The sequence below is a fragment of the Zea mays genome, chromosome 7 (assembly GCF_902167145.1).
Source record: "Zea mays cultivar B73 chromosome 7, Zm-B73-REFERENCE-NAM-5.0, whole genome shotgun sequence".
NCBI lineage: Eukaryota > Viridiplantae > Streptophyta > Magnoliopsida > Poales > Poaceae > Zea > Zea mays.
Genome location: NC_050102.1, coordinates 176,683,881 through 176,697,054, shown reverse-complemented (window position 1 = coordinate 176,697,054; position 13,174 = coordinate 176,683,881). Strand labels below are relative to the sequence as shown.

The 13,174-nt window shown below is 50.9% G+C and overlaps 2 protein-coding genes across 2 annotated transcripts; one reads left to right on the top strand and one right to left on the bottom strand.

Annotated features, from left to right (window-relative positions):
• Nucleotides 1-347: 347 nt before the first annotated feature.
• LOC107305678 (Malate dehydrogenase chloroplastic) lies at nucleotides 348-2,472 on the top strand. Its single transcript, NM_001320799.1, has 2 exons — nucleotides 348-520; nucleotides 1,132-2,472. The coding sequence occupies exon 2, from the start codon at nucleotides 1,175-1,177 to the stop codon at nucleotides 2,327-2,329; it is 1,155 nt and encodes a 384-aa protein (NP_001307728.1). The 5' UTR covers nucleotides 348-520; nucleotides 1,132-1,174; the 3' UTR covers nucleotides 2,330-2,472.
• A 2,501-nt stretch (nucleotides 2,473-4,973) lies between these two features.
• On the bottom strand, nucleotides 4,974-6,163 carry LOC100284932 (ribonuclease 1). The gene is made up of 2 exons (NM_001372150.1): nucleotides 5,936-6,163; nucleotides 4,974-5,782 (listed from the first exon to the last, which is right to left on the bottom strand). The coding sequence occupies exons 1-2, from the start codon at nucleotides 6,032-6,034 to the stop codon at nucleotides 5,102-5,104; spliced, it is 780 nt and encodes a 259-aa protein (NP_001359079.1). The 5' UTR covers nucleotides 6,035-6,163; the 3' UTR covers nucleotides 4,974-5,101.
• Between the last annotated feature and the right edge of the window lie 7,011 nt (nucleotides 6,164-13,174).

Genomic DNA, 13,174 nt, shown 5'->3' with positions numbered 1-13,174 from the left:
TATTTAAGAATACAGCTAGTATGATGCTGCCGTGTTGCCCGCCGTGGAAACGGTCGTCGCTCTTTCAAATCATGGGACTCGTTCAAAAAAAAAACGTTGATCCGGAAGAAAACTTGAGGGAGAAAAGAATACAATTCCACTGAACAAACCACTTCAAGATTCGTGCGGTTCGGAGTCCTAGCGTTGGGAGATTCATGAGACGTTGAGCACCCCGCACACATCTTTTTTTTCCCCCTTTGCTGTCAGGAAAGGAAGGAAATAGGACCCGAAAAATCCACAGCCACATGCATGCAATGCACACCATCCTCCCTCTCCAGCTTTTGGCTCAGGTGGTGAGGTAGGCTTCCCGCTCTAGCTACCGAGACTCAAACTCGGCTGTGCTGTGTCTGTGTGGGTGGCCTTCTCCCTCCCGCGCGCCAAAGGCCCACGGCGGCACGGCCACGGGCAGCCGCCGCCCGCCGGCCGCTGCGAGCCACCACAGGCTGGATCCTGCACCGCTGGTGGTCTCCCGGCCCGTCAGGTGACTCCTCGCCTCGCCACTCCCTGCATCTCTCTACTAGTCTATTTCCCGTATACGTACATGCTTTTGGCCTTTTGGGTGTGGGGGAGCGCGGGCGGTGGTGGTGCGGATAGCCGGCAGATCTCGAGAGCTCGATCGATCGTCCCATGTTGGGTGAGAAATGATGAAGCCGTGATTGGAGAGGGAGGAGCCGGTGGATTTCCGACGATGAAAAGTTTCGGATGGATCGCCGCCTGCCGACAACTAGCATTGCGCCTGCCGTCTCGGGCGTGGGCGCTCCTGCATGCGGTGTTCGGTCCGCAGCGTGTGGCATGCGGGCCGAATCCGAATCGGGCATCACGATTCAATTTTGGTGGGCTAAATGGATTTACCACTGGGCCTCGCCGCATAACAAAACATACGAGCATTCGGGTCTGTTTGGTTCGCTGTCTAACTTGTCATATTTACCTAATTTTTTTATCTAAAGTTAGTTCTTTAATTCAAACGACTAACATTAGACAAAGTATGACACAGTTTGCCACGACCCAAATAGTCCCACTTTCTTTCAGTCTCTGGCACTACTTAACAGCTGGATACTCGTGCATTTTTTTTTACATTTTTTTGTCACGCAGATCCTGATATATCTTCAAAGATAAAGAGAGAAAATCATAACAGATGGCGGCGGCGGCAATCGCGACCGTGTCCCTCAGTTCAGTTCCTCGCGAAAAGCGGCCCCGGCACTGTGCCAGTACCTTCAACTTCAACGCACGGCAGTTCAGTAACTCCAGCTCCCACTGCCACTCTTTCACGCTGAGACCAAGAGTGCCAAGACCCCGAGCCGCGTGCCGGGTCATCGTCGCGCAGGCCGGCGGCGGCTACAAGGTGGCCATCCTTGGCGCGGCGGGAGGGGTCGGGCAGCCGCTGTCCCTGCTGGCCAAGATGTCCCCGCTCGTCTCGGCGCTGCACCTGTACGACATCGCCGCCGACGTGGAGGGCGTGGCCGCCGACCTGAGCCACTGCAACACCCCGGCGCGGGTCTCCGGCTTCACGGGCGAAGACGAGCTCGCGGGGTGCCTGTCGGGCGCGGACGTCGTGGTGGTCGCCGCCGGCGTGCCGCGGAAGCCCGGCATGACGCGGGAGGACGACCGGTTCGGCGCCAACGCGGGCGTGGTGCGGGAGCTCGTGGCGGCGGTGGCGGACCACGCGCCGCCGGGCGCGCTGGTGCACGTGATCAGCGACCCGGTGGACTCGACGGTGCCGGTCGCCGCCGAGGTGCTGAAGCACAAGGGCGCGTACGACCCGCGGAGGCTGTTGGGCGTGACGGCGCTGGACGTGGTCCGCGCCAACGCGTTCGTGGCGGCGCGGAAGGGCCTGCCGCTGGCGGACGTGGACGTGCCGGTGGTGGGCGGCCACGCGGCGGCCACCATCCTGCCGCTGCTGTCCAAGGCGCGGCCCAAGGCGGCGTTCACGGACGATGAGGTGGAGGAGCTCACGGCCAGGGTCCGCGACGCCGGCGCCGGCGGGTCCGCCACGCTGTCGATGGCGTACGCCGCCGCGCGGTTCCTCGAGGCGTCCCTGCGCGGCCTCGACGGCCACGGCGACGTGTACGAGTGCGCGTACGTGCAGTCGCAGGTGGTGCCGGAGCTCCCGTTCTTCGCGTGCAGGGTGAGGCTCGGGAGGGACGGCGTGGAGGAGGTGATGGGCTCCGAGCTCAGGGCGCTCACCGACTACGAGGCGCGCGCGCTGGAGGCCCTCAAGCCCACGCTCAAGGCCAGCATCGACAAGGGCGTCGCGTACGTGCAGCAGCACCAGGAGGCAGCGTTGAACTGAAACTGACTGCTGGGGCTGCTGCAGCTGGCGGCCCACCAAAAATACATGGATCATGTAGCGGCCGACGTCCCGCAAAAGGCCCATGAGCTGAAACAGTAACCTACAGAGTAATTCATTTTGTGATCTTCTGTGATGAAAAATACCGCAGTTTCCTCAAAATGATGATGACGATGATGACCATGAATGAAACAGACGTGAAACATTTCCTTCCTCACCTCTTTCACTTGATCAGGAGTAGCACAGGCCGACGTCGTCGGCGAGGGCGAGGCCAGCCCATGCCGATGGACGACGACCGACAGCTGGTATGGATCGGGTGTCCAAGGCGATCGAATATTCGTTTGATCAGGCTACATGGGACCAACGTGTATACATACATGGATGAATCATTATCAGTTCATCATATAGGAGTATATGCAATAGGAAATAAACGGTCAAACTAACGGGCAGGTCTGGTCGATGCTCTGATCCAATCAGTTACGGGGTCGTTTGCATTGTTTTCTCAGGATCGGCAACCCTAGGTAGCATATGGACATCGTGTCCAGTCACGTTTACTGGATTGGCTCGATTGAGTGGCCACGCCACGGTAGGTAGGCGAAGATACGTACCATGGATCTCAGTACCAGCGGGCACATGCATGGAACGAAAACAAGAAGGAAGAGTAGTATATTTGTTCCTATTTGATGTTGACAACGACTAATATGCAAACAGGTAACAAGTACAACCACACAAACAGACATTTTAGTTTGTTAGATTTAGATATAACAACATGTCATATGTAGCACTTAAACCCTTCCACTACCACCTGTTATAGTTTTATAAAAAAACTCCCTAACAAACCGCAACTGTATCTACCGTTGGATACAGATCTAACGAATTAAAACAAACTGTATACACGCTTGCTCTAGTACTTGCTTGCATATTAATCGTTGTCTTCCGTTAGTTCTTCCATTTTTTTTACCGTTTTGTCTCTTCGTTCCGTGTTTTTATTCAATCCTGTGCACTGAGATTGTAATAGGCTAGCGGTCTAAAGGGGTGTTTGAATGCACTAGAACTAATAGTTAGTTAGCTAAAAATTATTAGTTTGATTAGCTAGCTAACAAATGACTAGCTAACTATTAACTACTTTACCAAAAATAGCTAATAGCTGAACTATTAGCTAGAGTATTTGGATGTTCCAACTAATTTTAGCCACTAACTATTAGTTCTAGTACATTCAAATACGCCTAAAGCTATCATACGAAATTAGGAATCAATTACGAATACATAAGTACTTTCTCAGTTTTAAATTATAAGATGCTTTTGGTATTTCTATCTATATTCTTTTTTTTTTATCACGTATCTACATATAGTGCATATATCAAAAGCTATGTATCTAAAAACCCAACACGCGTTATAATTTAGAACATAGAAAATATAAGGTAATATATACTATAAATTTCCAATCAAGATTACAAATTTAATGCCATAATAAAAAAATTTAAAAAAACCCACAGTGGACACTGAGAAGTATTATACACATGCATGATGCACAGAAGATACCTGAGCTATATACCAAAGTCTCCCATCAGAAATTACTGAAAGCGCCCCACCCCTTCCTCGTGGCCACGGGGGGCCCTCTAGCGGGCTCGTGTGCCTCATCCTTGGTCTTCTCCGACGGTCTCCGCTTTCAGGATTGGATTTTCAACAAGTTTAACCGTCCGACCAACCTCATCTCGGGTAAATTTGATCGTCACGAGTTCTTTTTGGTCGTCTCCTTTGGCAGAGATGCTCCATGCGTTTGTGCCCAGAATCTGTGGGTCTTCTTCTTCAATCGTTCGTTGGTGGCGAGGCTGGCTTATTCAGGGTTTCACAGCTTGCGGATCGAGTCTTTCGTTTTTCGATCTCTTGCAAGGTTGTTGGTTTTGTGGTTTATCATTTACGTTCCTATTCCTACTCCGTATTCAAGGCGTATCTGCACCTTTGGAATTCTGGCGGTCCTAATTGGTTCATTGAGTGGCAGCGTTATTCAGAGGAAGAATCCAAATCCTGGACACTTGTCTCTCATCGCCGTTCTTCCGCGGCTCCGTTGGCTTCTATGTCCCGTGTGCCAGCTCTGTCAGATGCAAATTTGGTCCCTTTGGGTCATCAGAAGAGGTCTGTTCGTGCTCCCGCAGGTTTGAAGCAGCGGCATTCGATTTTTGATCGGGTGTCTCGTAAGTCAGCTCTGTCATATGCTAATTTGGTCCCTTTGGGTCATCAGAAGAGGTGTTTAACGTATAATAGTTGTCCAATCGATCCCCCCCCCCCCCCCTTTCAATGCACGAGAAGCTCTCGATCGTAAGCAGCAATATATAATGAACATTATTGTTTGACTTTTTCCTTCATGAGAAGCTAGCTGGCTAGAGAAGCTAAAACAAGACTAGATAGCAAGCTGCCTACGATTAGCTAGGAACTCAAATAGAGATAGTAGTAGTTCTATAATTTGTTTGTTGAGTCGTGATGGATGTTGGCACGATAATAAGATCCACAGAAGATGACGTTTTAGGGTAAAAGGTCAACTATAAATCCACAAATTAAAAGAGAATACACACTGCCGCCACTAAGCTAGCTTTGTACCGGACATCGCTGATGACTATGAACACAAACAGATCTCCATACGCAAATAAAAGGTAAACACACATTTATTCAAATCCGCTTTCGAAATCACATACGCAAACATGCATGTATCGTCGTATCGATCGATCTGCACCCGGCCCGTTTTTACAATTGCAAACGACAGCCAGAAGCTCGGAATCAGAAGACGGGCAACTTGACCCGATCGGTGCACTTGGTGGGCATGGGGAGCGGGCAGTCGATGAGGTCCTTGGCCTCGCGGTCCACGCACTGGTACACCTGGAACAGCTGCGCCTCGCCGTCCGCGTCGCGGTTGCACTCGAGGTTGGCCGCGAAGCCGGTCCCCTGCGCGATGGCGTCCCTGACGCGGTCCACCGGGTACGTGTCGGTGTCGGACGGCACGATCCCGGCGTCCGCGAGGACCGCCGCGAGGTCGTGCCGCGCCCTGAGCTGCAGCGCGCGCGCGAAGTAGTCGTGCGGGTCCAGGTTGGAGCAGGTGCCGTGCTTCTTCCACTCGTAGCTCCAGAACTCGAAGCTGCGCCGGTTCTTGCACGACAGCGTCGGCCAGCTCCGGCCCAGCGACGCCACCAGGTCCCGGATGTCCCAGGGGCTCAGCTGGTGGCCGCCGCCGCCGCCGCCGCAGTACTCCGGCCAGCACTTGCCCCGCCGCCCCACGGCGGCGAGGAAGGCGTCGCCGGCGCCGAGCACCGCGCGGGCGAGGCCGCCGCCCTCGCGGTGGTGGCGGCCGCGGCACTTGGCGTAGTTGGGCCACAGCCCGTGGATGCCGAACGCCGCCGCCGGCTTGCCCGCGCCGTCCGGGAAGCAGCAACCCTGCCGCGTGTCGCAGAACGAGCCCGGCCACTGCATGCATGCATCGATCGACAAGGAACAGAACACACCGTTAGAGTTAGATTAGATTCGTGCGTCGTCGTCGCTGGGTTAAATTGGTCAGAGGAGAGGCTGGCCGATCGGTCGGTCGATCTCCGCTCCGGTCACGACGACATGCCGCAGCACCTGTTGGACAAGGTAGAAGAAATCGAACTCCTCCGCGGTGGACGAGTCGGCGAGGAAAGAAGAGAGCAGCACGACGAAGGCGATCGCAAGCTTCATCATCCTTGCCAATTGGCGGTTTCCCTGCAATCAACAACTCTGCAGCGATCGATCCCACCAGCTAATGCTTATATACTGCCGCGCGCTACTCCGTATATATATAACGTAAACAATGCAAGAACATGACGAAATGCCAACATGACGTTCCTATCTACACATAATATATACTATATGCAAAAGCATTAAATAACATAACTACTCGCGTCGTTCTAAAAGAATCGTCCTTCTCTCTTTCCAAAGAGTCAAATGCTTTTAGCTTTGATAAGGTATATAAAAAAAATATTAATGTTCACAGTGCATAATTAGTATTGACACTTAAATCTATTTTTACAATAAACTTATTTAAATATATGAACATTGCTAAATTTTCTCTAAACCTAATCAGATTTGAGAAAGTTTGACTAGAACAAATCTCGCTCATAGGGGATACCAGACTTAACAATTCGTCTCCTAAACTATTTGGAGCTCATGCTGGATTAACTCGTGGAGGGAGTACGTGCGTCGTGTGTGCCAATTATCATCCCGCGTAATTAATATATTGAGCTGATCCGGCCCACGGCGAATATGCTAGGTGTTGATCAGGCGTCAGGCTTCGCAGAAGCAGCGTGGGTTCAGTTGCATTGTTTTTTTATCGGAATTCGGAAACTTTAGGCCATGTGTGAACGTCACGTATGCTCATGCTAGCAGACTGGACTAGTCGGGTTACTTGCTTGGCCACGCCAGGTGGTTGAAGGAACAATGGATCTGAACAGGTAATGCACTGCAAAAACAGAACAGAAAAAGAGTATAGTTTTGCCAACTTGCAGTAAAAATGTAAAAACTGCCACACCACATGACCACATCGGACGGCTGCCTCTGACTCTGAGCGGGCAAAGCAAAGCAACGTACGTGGATCAGAAGGTAACTGCTGCGCGAGGAGAAGTTGGTACTCCTTCCACCATGGGGATGTGGAGCTTTTACAAGGATCAATCGGTCTCGTTCCTAAAAGGCAGGACCGGTGCGGTGGAGGCTTTTCCGGCCTATCCGCCTCAAAAACTACTCGGAGAAATTGATTGCGAATATAGATGCCTAATAATCACGAGGTCCGCGAGTCTGCCACGAAGCCCACTGTTTGGACCCGATCTGAATCTGGCACGGCCTGGTTCTATGCGGATCCGGGCTTAGAACCGAGCCGTGCTTAAGCGGGACGTGCTTCAACGGGTCTTGACCGGACGATCCGTTTGGACATATCTAATTGTGAAGGTGAGTTGCAGAAGGAGAGCGCCAAGCTCATTGACGGCCATCGGACCATGTCCATCGCAGAAAGTTTCATCCATGCAGTTGATCTGACGCAACTTTATTTGTCATAGGGTACAAGAAGTCACCCCAAGCATGAAGTATAAACTCTATCACCATCGTGTTGACGCCTTTTTAACCAAACACTAACAATTCCTAGATCGTCTTGACAGTGAGTCTAGATCTTAGGGATGATTCCTAAGTCCCACCCATAGAGAGTCGGGACCTCGGGGAGAGAGGTGGTATGCTAACCCGTTCGCTTGATTTTAATCCATACCGGCTTCTACTCTTTCTAAAGTGTTTTTGTCTATATGGATTGCGCCTACACTCCTACAACAGTCCAAACAGCTAGCTTTAATCTGAAGCGAACAGTCGATCGTATCGTAAGACTAATAAAAAATACCTCGAAAGCGGTCTTGAACTTGACATCTATGTTGGCACTTTCTTAGGGCCAAACCTTAGGGCCTAGCAGGATCTCGGGTTTGACTCTACGAGGTGTCGTACGGTTCACAATAGGTCGTTGGGTCACCTGGCGGTGCTCCATGCGGCGGCGCGGACGATCCTCGACTCGGAGCTGGATGGTCTGCGACCCTGCTGCAGGAGCGGATTTTCCCTGCGTGCTAGTCGAACAGTCTGTGCGCGCTCTGGGCCGAACAATCCATGATGGTGCAGAGGATTTTCTTTCTCGCGAAGAACCCTAGAACTCGTCCCAGGAGAGATTCCATCAAGGTGGAGTGTTCCAAGGTGTGCCTCGGGATCGGTAGGCCGCGCAGTACGTCTCTAGTCGGCGTAGAGTTGAAGAGAGATGGTTGTGACAGGCCATAAATAGATCTAAACTAAGACTACACTATGTCTACTCCTAAGGTATGAAAGATAAATGAAAGTGTGCCCCCGGATCGGTAGAAAGAGAAGTGGTCACCGTTCCATCTCTTTTGCAGGTTCGTCAAGAACTCAAGATTCAGCCAGTCGCCAGTTGCAAGGTTAGGCTGGTTAGCTAGCCCATTGCCTTTCTGTATAAGCAGGGAAGCCCATTGCATGAGCCGCAGCGAAAACCCCATTATTTTCTTCTTTTATGTGTCCCTATTTTTCCTTTTTCCAGTTCAAAACCCCATTTTTTTGTCTCTGTTTTTCTCCCCCTCCCTTTTGTCTCTATTTTCCCTTTCCCAGTTCAGAAACCCATTATCCTGTCTCTGTTTTCTTTGTCTTTATTTTCAGAAACCCATAGAAGTTAATGTTGTACATTTTTTTATATTTCTCTCTATCCTCCTCTATTTTTTCTTTTTCATGTACATAAACCCATAGATGTTAAGGTTGTACAGCTATTTCTTTATTTCTCTGTATCTTGCTTTTTTAATTCATGCAACTTTCTCCAGTCCATGTAACCGTTTTCTTTTTCAAAAAAAGACACCTTTCGTCTCTCTCTCTCTCTCTCTCTCTCTCTCTCTCTCTCTCTCTCTCTCTCTCTCTCTCTCTCTCTCTCTCTCTCTCTTGTTCAGTCAACATGGCAACATCTGTTTTCAAGAAAAAATATCGATCCATAGAAGTTGGGGGTGTAACCTTTTTTCTCCTTTATCAACAGAATAGGCGACTTTCCTGATTGGCAAACCCCTGATCCAAAAATGAAATACCCATACTGACTGCTACGTACTTATTTTCTCTTCATATCTGGCTGAGTAGCACAGTCTCCAGTAGCTTCACTCTAGAGCATGCTTCCAGCTAGCTCCAGCGTCTTCAGTTTGCCAAAACACAGCTCCATCTCCATGAATCACTGCAGCAATGTTCTTCACGCAGCTTTAGCTTAGAGCTTCGCAGCCTCTTAATTAGCATCTTTCTCCTCATTCGCCACTAGCTACCAAGCGTGTAAACTTGAATAATGGCACTGAAGGTGCCTTGAGAATACTTGCTTTGATGCTCACCGAGAAAGTTTGCAGCAGTGTGCTCTTTTTTTTTATTGACAGGGTGAAATCCAAAACGGTAGAAAGAGAAGTGGTCACCCTTCCATTTCTTTTGCAGGTTCGTCAAGAACTCAAGATCCAGCCAGTCGCCAGTTGCAAGGTTAGCTAGCCCATTGCCTTTCTGTATAAGCAGGGAAGCCCATTGCATGAGCCGCAACGAAAACCATCCGGCCCAAATACTGGCACGGGCCATGGGGTACGTTGACGATGAAGCAACAAATAGCAGGCCTTTCATTATCTCCCGCATCGTCTTCCTGATCGATATCGAACTAATTGTCGAGCTCATCATGGCAGTCAGTTGGCAGCAACCGTTTTCTCCGCTGCTACTGTTATGCTGGTACAGGAGACAGGACCAGTTTCCCCAATCACTAAATTTGTTTGACAGTTCATAGAGCCACCACGTGTGCTGGTGCTGCTATCCCAATTAATTTAAAACCATTGTCACCAGCGCCTGCATCTCTCAAACCAGTTTCAGACCTGTCGGGTAGATACAGTTAGTAAGTTTTTTTGACTGAAAATGATTGCAGCAGCGCTCAACTTTCACTTCTTCTGGCCCACAGAACTTGTAATACTATGACTGGCTTGTAATACTATGACTGGTTGACTGGTACTCGCCAATAAGCACTGCAACCCATCGTTTCTAAGCAGATGCACAATTGCACAGTATGTATAATACATACCGACCAAAAGGCCAAGCTGTCGATACCAAACAGTGTAGGAGAATCTGTTCTTTCACATACAGAAAAGAAACGTCAGTCGTCTGTACTGTTTCGTCTTCTTAAACATCTTTGTGTATGAACCAAGTTTTTTTTAAAAAAAATGGATAACGGAGCCCAAACGTTGGTTCAGACCAGACGCTCGTGCCAACTCTGCTCTCAGTCGCATAAGGTCCACCAGCTCCTTTGCCTCCTTTCAGTTTCAGAGTCTGAGGAATCTTTAACAGGATTTCAATGCCTGTCTGATCAGCAGCCTTTGCTGGGGTACCCAATGTCCCAATGTATGGGATAGTATTGGGCCTGTCTTGGCCTTGCTAGTTATGGGCACTCCCACAAGTTCTTCAGCTACAGCTTGGGTTCCTACTGTGCTTAACCTGCTTCTAGGCTCAGGCTGTTCCAATCCAACTATGCCATGTTAGCAGTATCCTTCCATATCGCAGTACATGTTTTGTTCTTGTCTCCAAAAAAAACTGTTATACGCTCTGTTCATTTCCTGACCAAAGCTGGGTCTACAAACAGGAAAGAAGGCTTGATTTGGCATTACCTAGTTTTTTTGGTCGACGGAGAGGAGGGTGAAAGATCCACTCAAAGGCTAGTTTGGGACCCTATTTTTCTATGGGATTTTAATTTTTCTAAAGGAAATTAGTTTATTTTCCTTTTAGAAAATTGGAATCCCTTGAGAAAATGTAACTCCCAAACTAGTCTAAAAAAACCTGTCAAACCACACTGTACAGCTACCGGCAACGGCAGCTTCTCTCGAAGCATTAATGGTGAAGTCGTCCACTCAGCAGACTATTTGTGCTGACCTCGCTGTCTGTTGTCGCCGTCTAGCCCCGATCTTGTGGCGGCAAACGAAGGAACAGCTCTGACGAATTGCGCGGTTCGACAGCAACGGCACTGGAAATACCTGTACTGATCATTCAGTTTGTTAGCTAGTCAATTCATGGTGGCATGTCAAATTGCAAGCCCAATTAAAATCCCAGCCCTAAGCCATCTACTCCTGGAACTAGTTTCAGAGTTCAGACCGCCTGCTGCTGGCTTTTGTGAACTCAGAATCGTTTTTTATTTATTTACAAGACGATTGTGGTGCCCGACTTGGCTTCTTGTAAATTAATCAGCCGCAAAGCTCTTGGAATTAGTTTGACGCTCGTCAATATGTGTGATAGATTCATAAATGGAGTTTGACGCCTGAAGAAGGGTTGTCAGGAACTGCACGCTATCGACTGATGACCATGGACGCAAACGCAGCATCACCAAGGAGTGTACGTGTGGACAAGTGGCCTATCTCGAAGGGATGTATATCATCCATCAGCTCTCCTGTATTAGCATAAAAAAAAAGGAAGATCGTTTGCCTCGCTTGGAGTTTAGTTAGTGATCTTGATTGAAGCAGTATGTGAACCCTAGTTGATGATTAACTTCTCTGGCACGTCCTGATGAGTAACTGCTAGTTCAGTGTGATGAGCTGGGCCAGATTTATGATGGGCCCTCCTAGGGCTCGATCGCCTTGTCAATCGGGTACTCACACACGTTTCTTTCGTCGCCTAGGCCCCTTCTTCCCTTGCAAATAATTTCGTTCAGCGTTTTGCCAGCCAAGAGTTGACGTTTGGGTGCTCCATGACCATGCGTGTGGGCTCAGGCAGCCAAGCTGTGTCGTTCTTGCCTAGAATCTGTCGTCTGTCCTTAGCTTATGTTCTTCTCCGTCTCCGCAGAACTTGGACTTGAGAGTGTTCATAAGCATGTGGACCATGACCTACGAGTGAAGCAACTAATATTTTCTTCTTTTTTTTCTTTTTCATGATGAAAATGGAGGGATAAGAACGTTGCTTGCTTGGCCCTTTGGGGTCATGCATTAATGGCTAACATAACCAATTGTACAGAGATCCGGATGGCGATAGAGAAAGGACGAACAAAGGCAGTCGCGGCAGAAATATCTTGGGCCCTGTACACACGCCAGATGCGGCATGATCCTGTTAAACAAACGGGGCTGCAACCGTAGTCACGCACAGTAGTACTAGTACAGCGTATAATAACGCTGTCCAGATTCAGGAAACGTCCGGGCAGATTCTAGGAAGAAGTTGACTTTTTTTTCTCCTCTCTTTTTTCCCCCTAACGTTGATCGGAATTGATGGTGGCCCATGCTCCTCTGGAATGGGCCTCGGCCCGTTCGCTAGAAACGTAATATATCCGTCTGAGTCTGACCCCACCGTCAGTCAGTCAGCGGGGATCGATCGCCGCCGCTGCTGCTGGTGGGCGGGGGCGAGGGGGTGGACGACCGAACGGCCGGCGGCCGGCCGGCAGCGGCCCTACGCTGGCATGGGCGCGTACGGCCACGGCCGGCCCGGCCCCACGCGGGTGAGCATGGCATGGCGCGCGCGAGGTGGCGGGCGGCGTCATGGAGCGCCACGGGACGTACGAGCCGACCGCGACGTGGCTGGCTCCGCGTGCATCCTCCTCGGACGGTACGGGGGATGCGGCCGTGGGGTTGGATCGGATCGCCGACCTCCTCGTCCCGCCGGGGAGTAACGCCGCGAGCCCGGAAAGTCTCAGATAGAGTCTGAACGGATAGATCGAGCATGGGCGGGGTGCGCGTGCGTGCCAGCTGCTTGGCGATCGCTCGCGTCGCGGGCTCGCGGCGCAGGCGCAGCGCAGCGCAGTGTGCACGTACGTAGTATGGTCGAGACCGACCGATAGATCGAGCTGCCGGCGGGCCGGGCCAGCGTATCCGACGCGGCAGCTAGCAGGTTCTGCCCCCTGGCTCCTGGCTATGGCAAGTCCGGCCGGGGCGTGGACGGTGGACGTGTCAGTCACCATATCCAAGGAGCCAGCTGGAGGGCCAGGTCGGCACCGATCGAGATGCATGGTCACGAGTGACGTCGCTGCTGGTATGGAAGGACCTGCGCATGCATGGAGCATGAACGCAGCGCAGGCGCAGCGGTGTCTGCTGCTGCATGCTGTACGTACACGTACGTGTCAGGAGGGGCCGACCGGCCTCCTCTTACGGATCATCACCACCCGTACATGCATGCATGCACCAGCTAGCCCAGCGCGACCCGCATCACTGCGTGCGTCACGCACGCATGGGCTCGAGCGTGTGCGTGGTTTCCAGCCATGACTGACTGGCCATCTCGCCCTCATCGCCTCTTGCCAGTTGCCCACTCCCTCTTCAGTCTTCAGTATTCACGCACGCTGATCTTCGC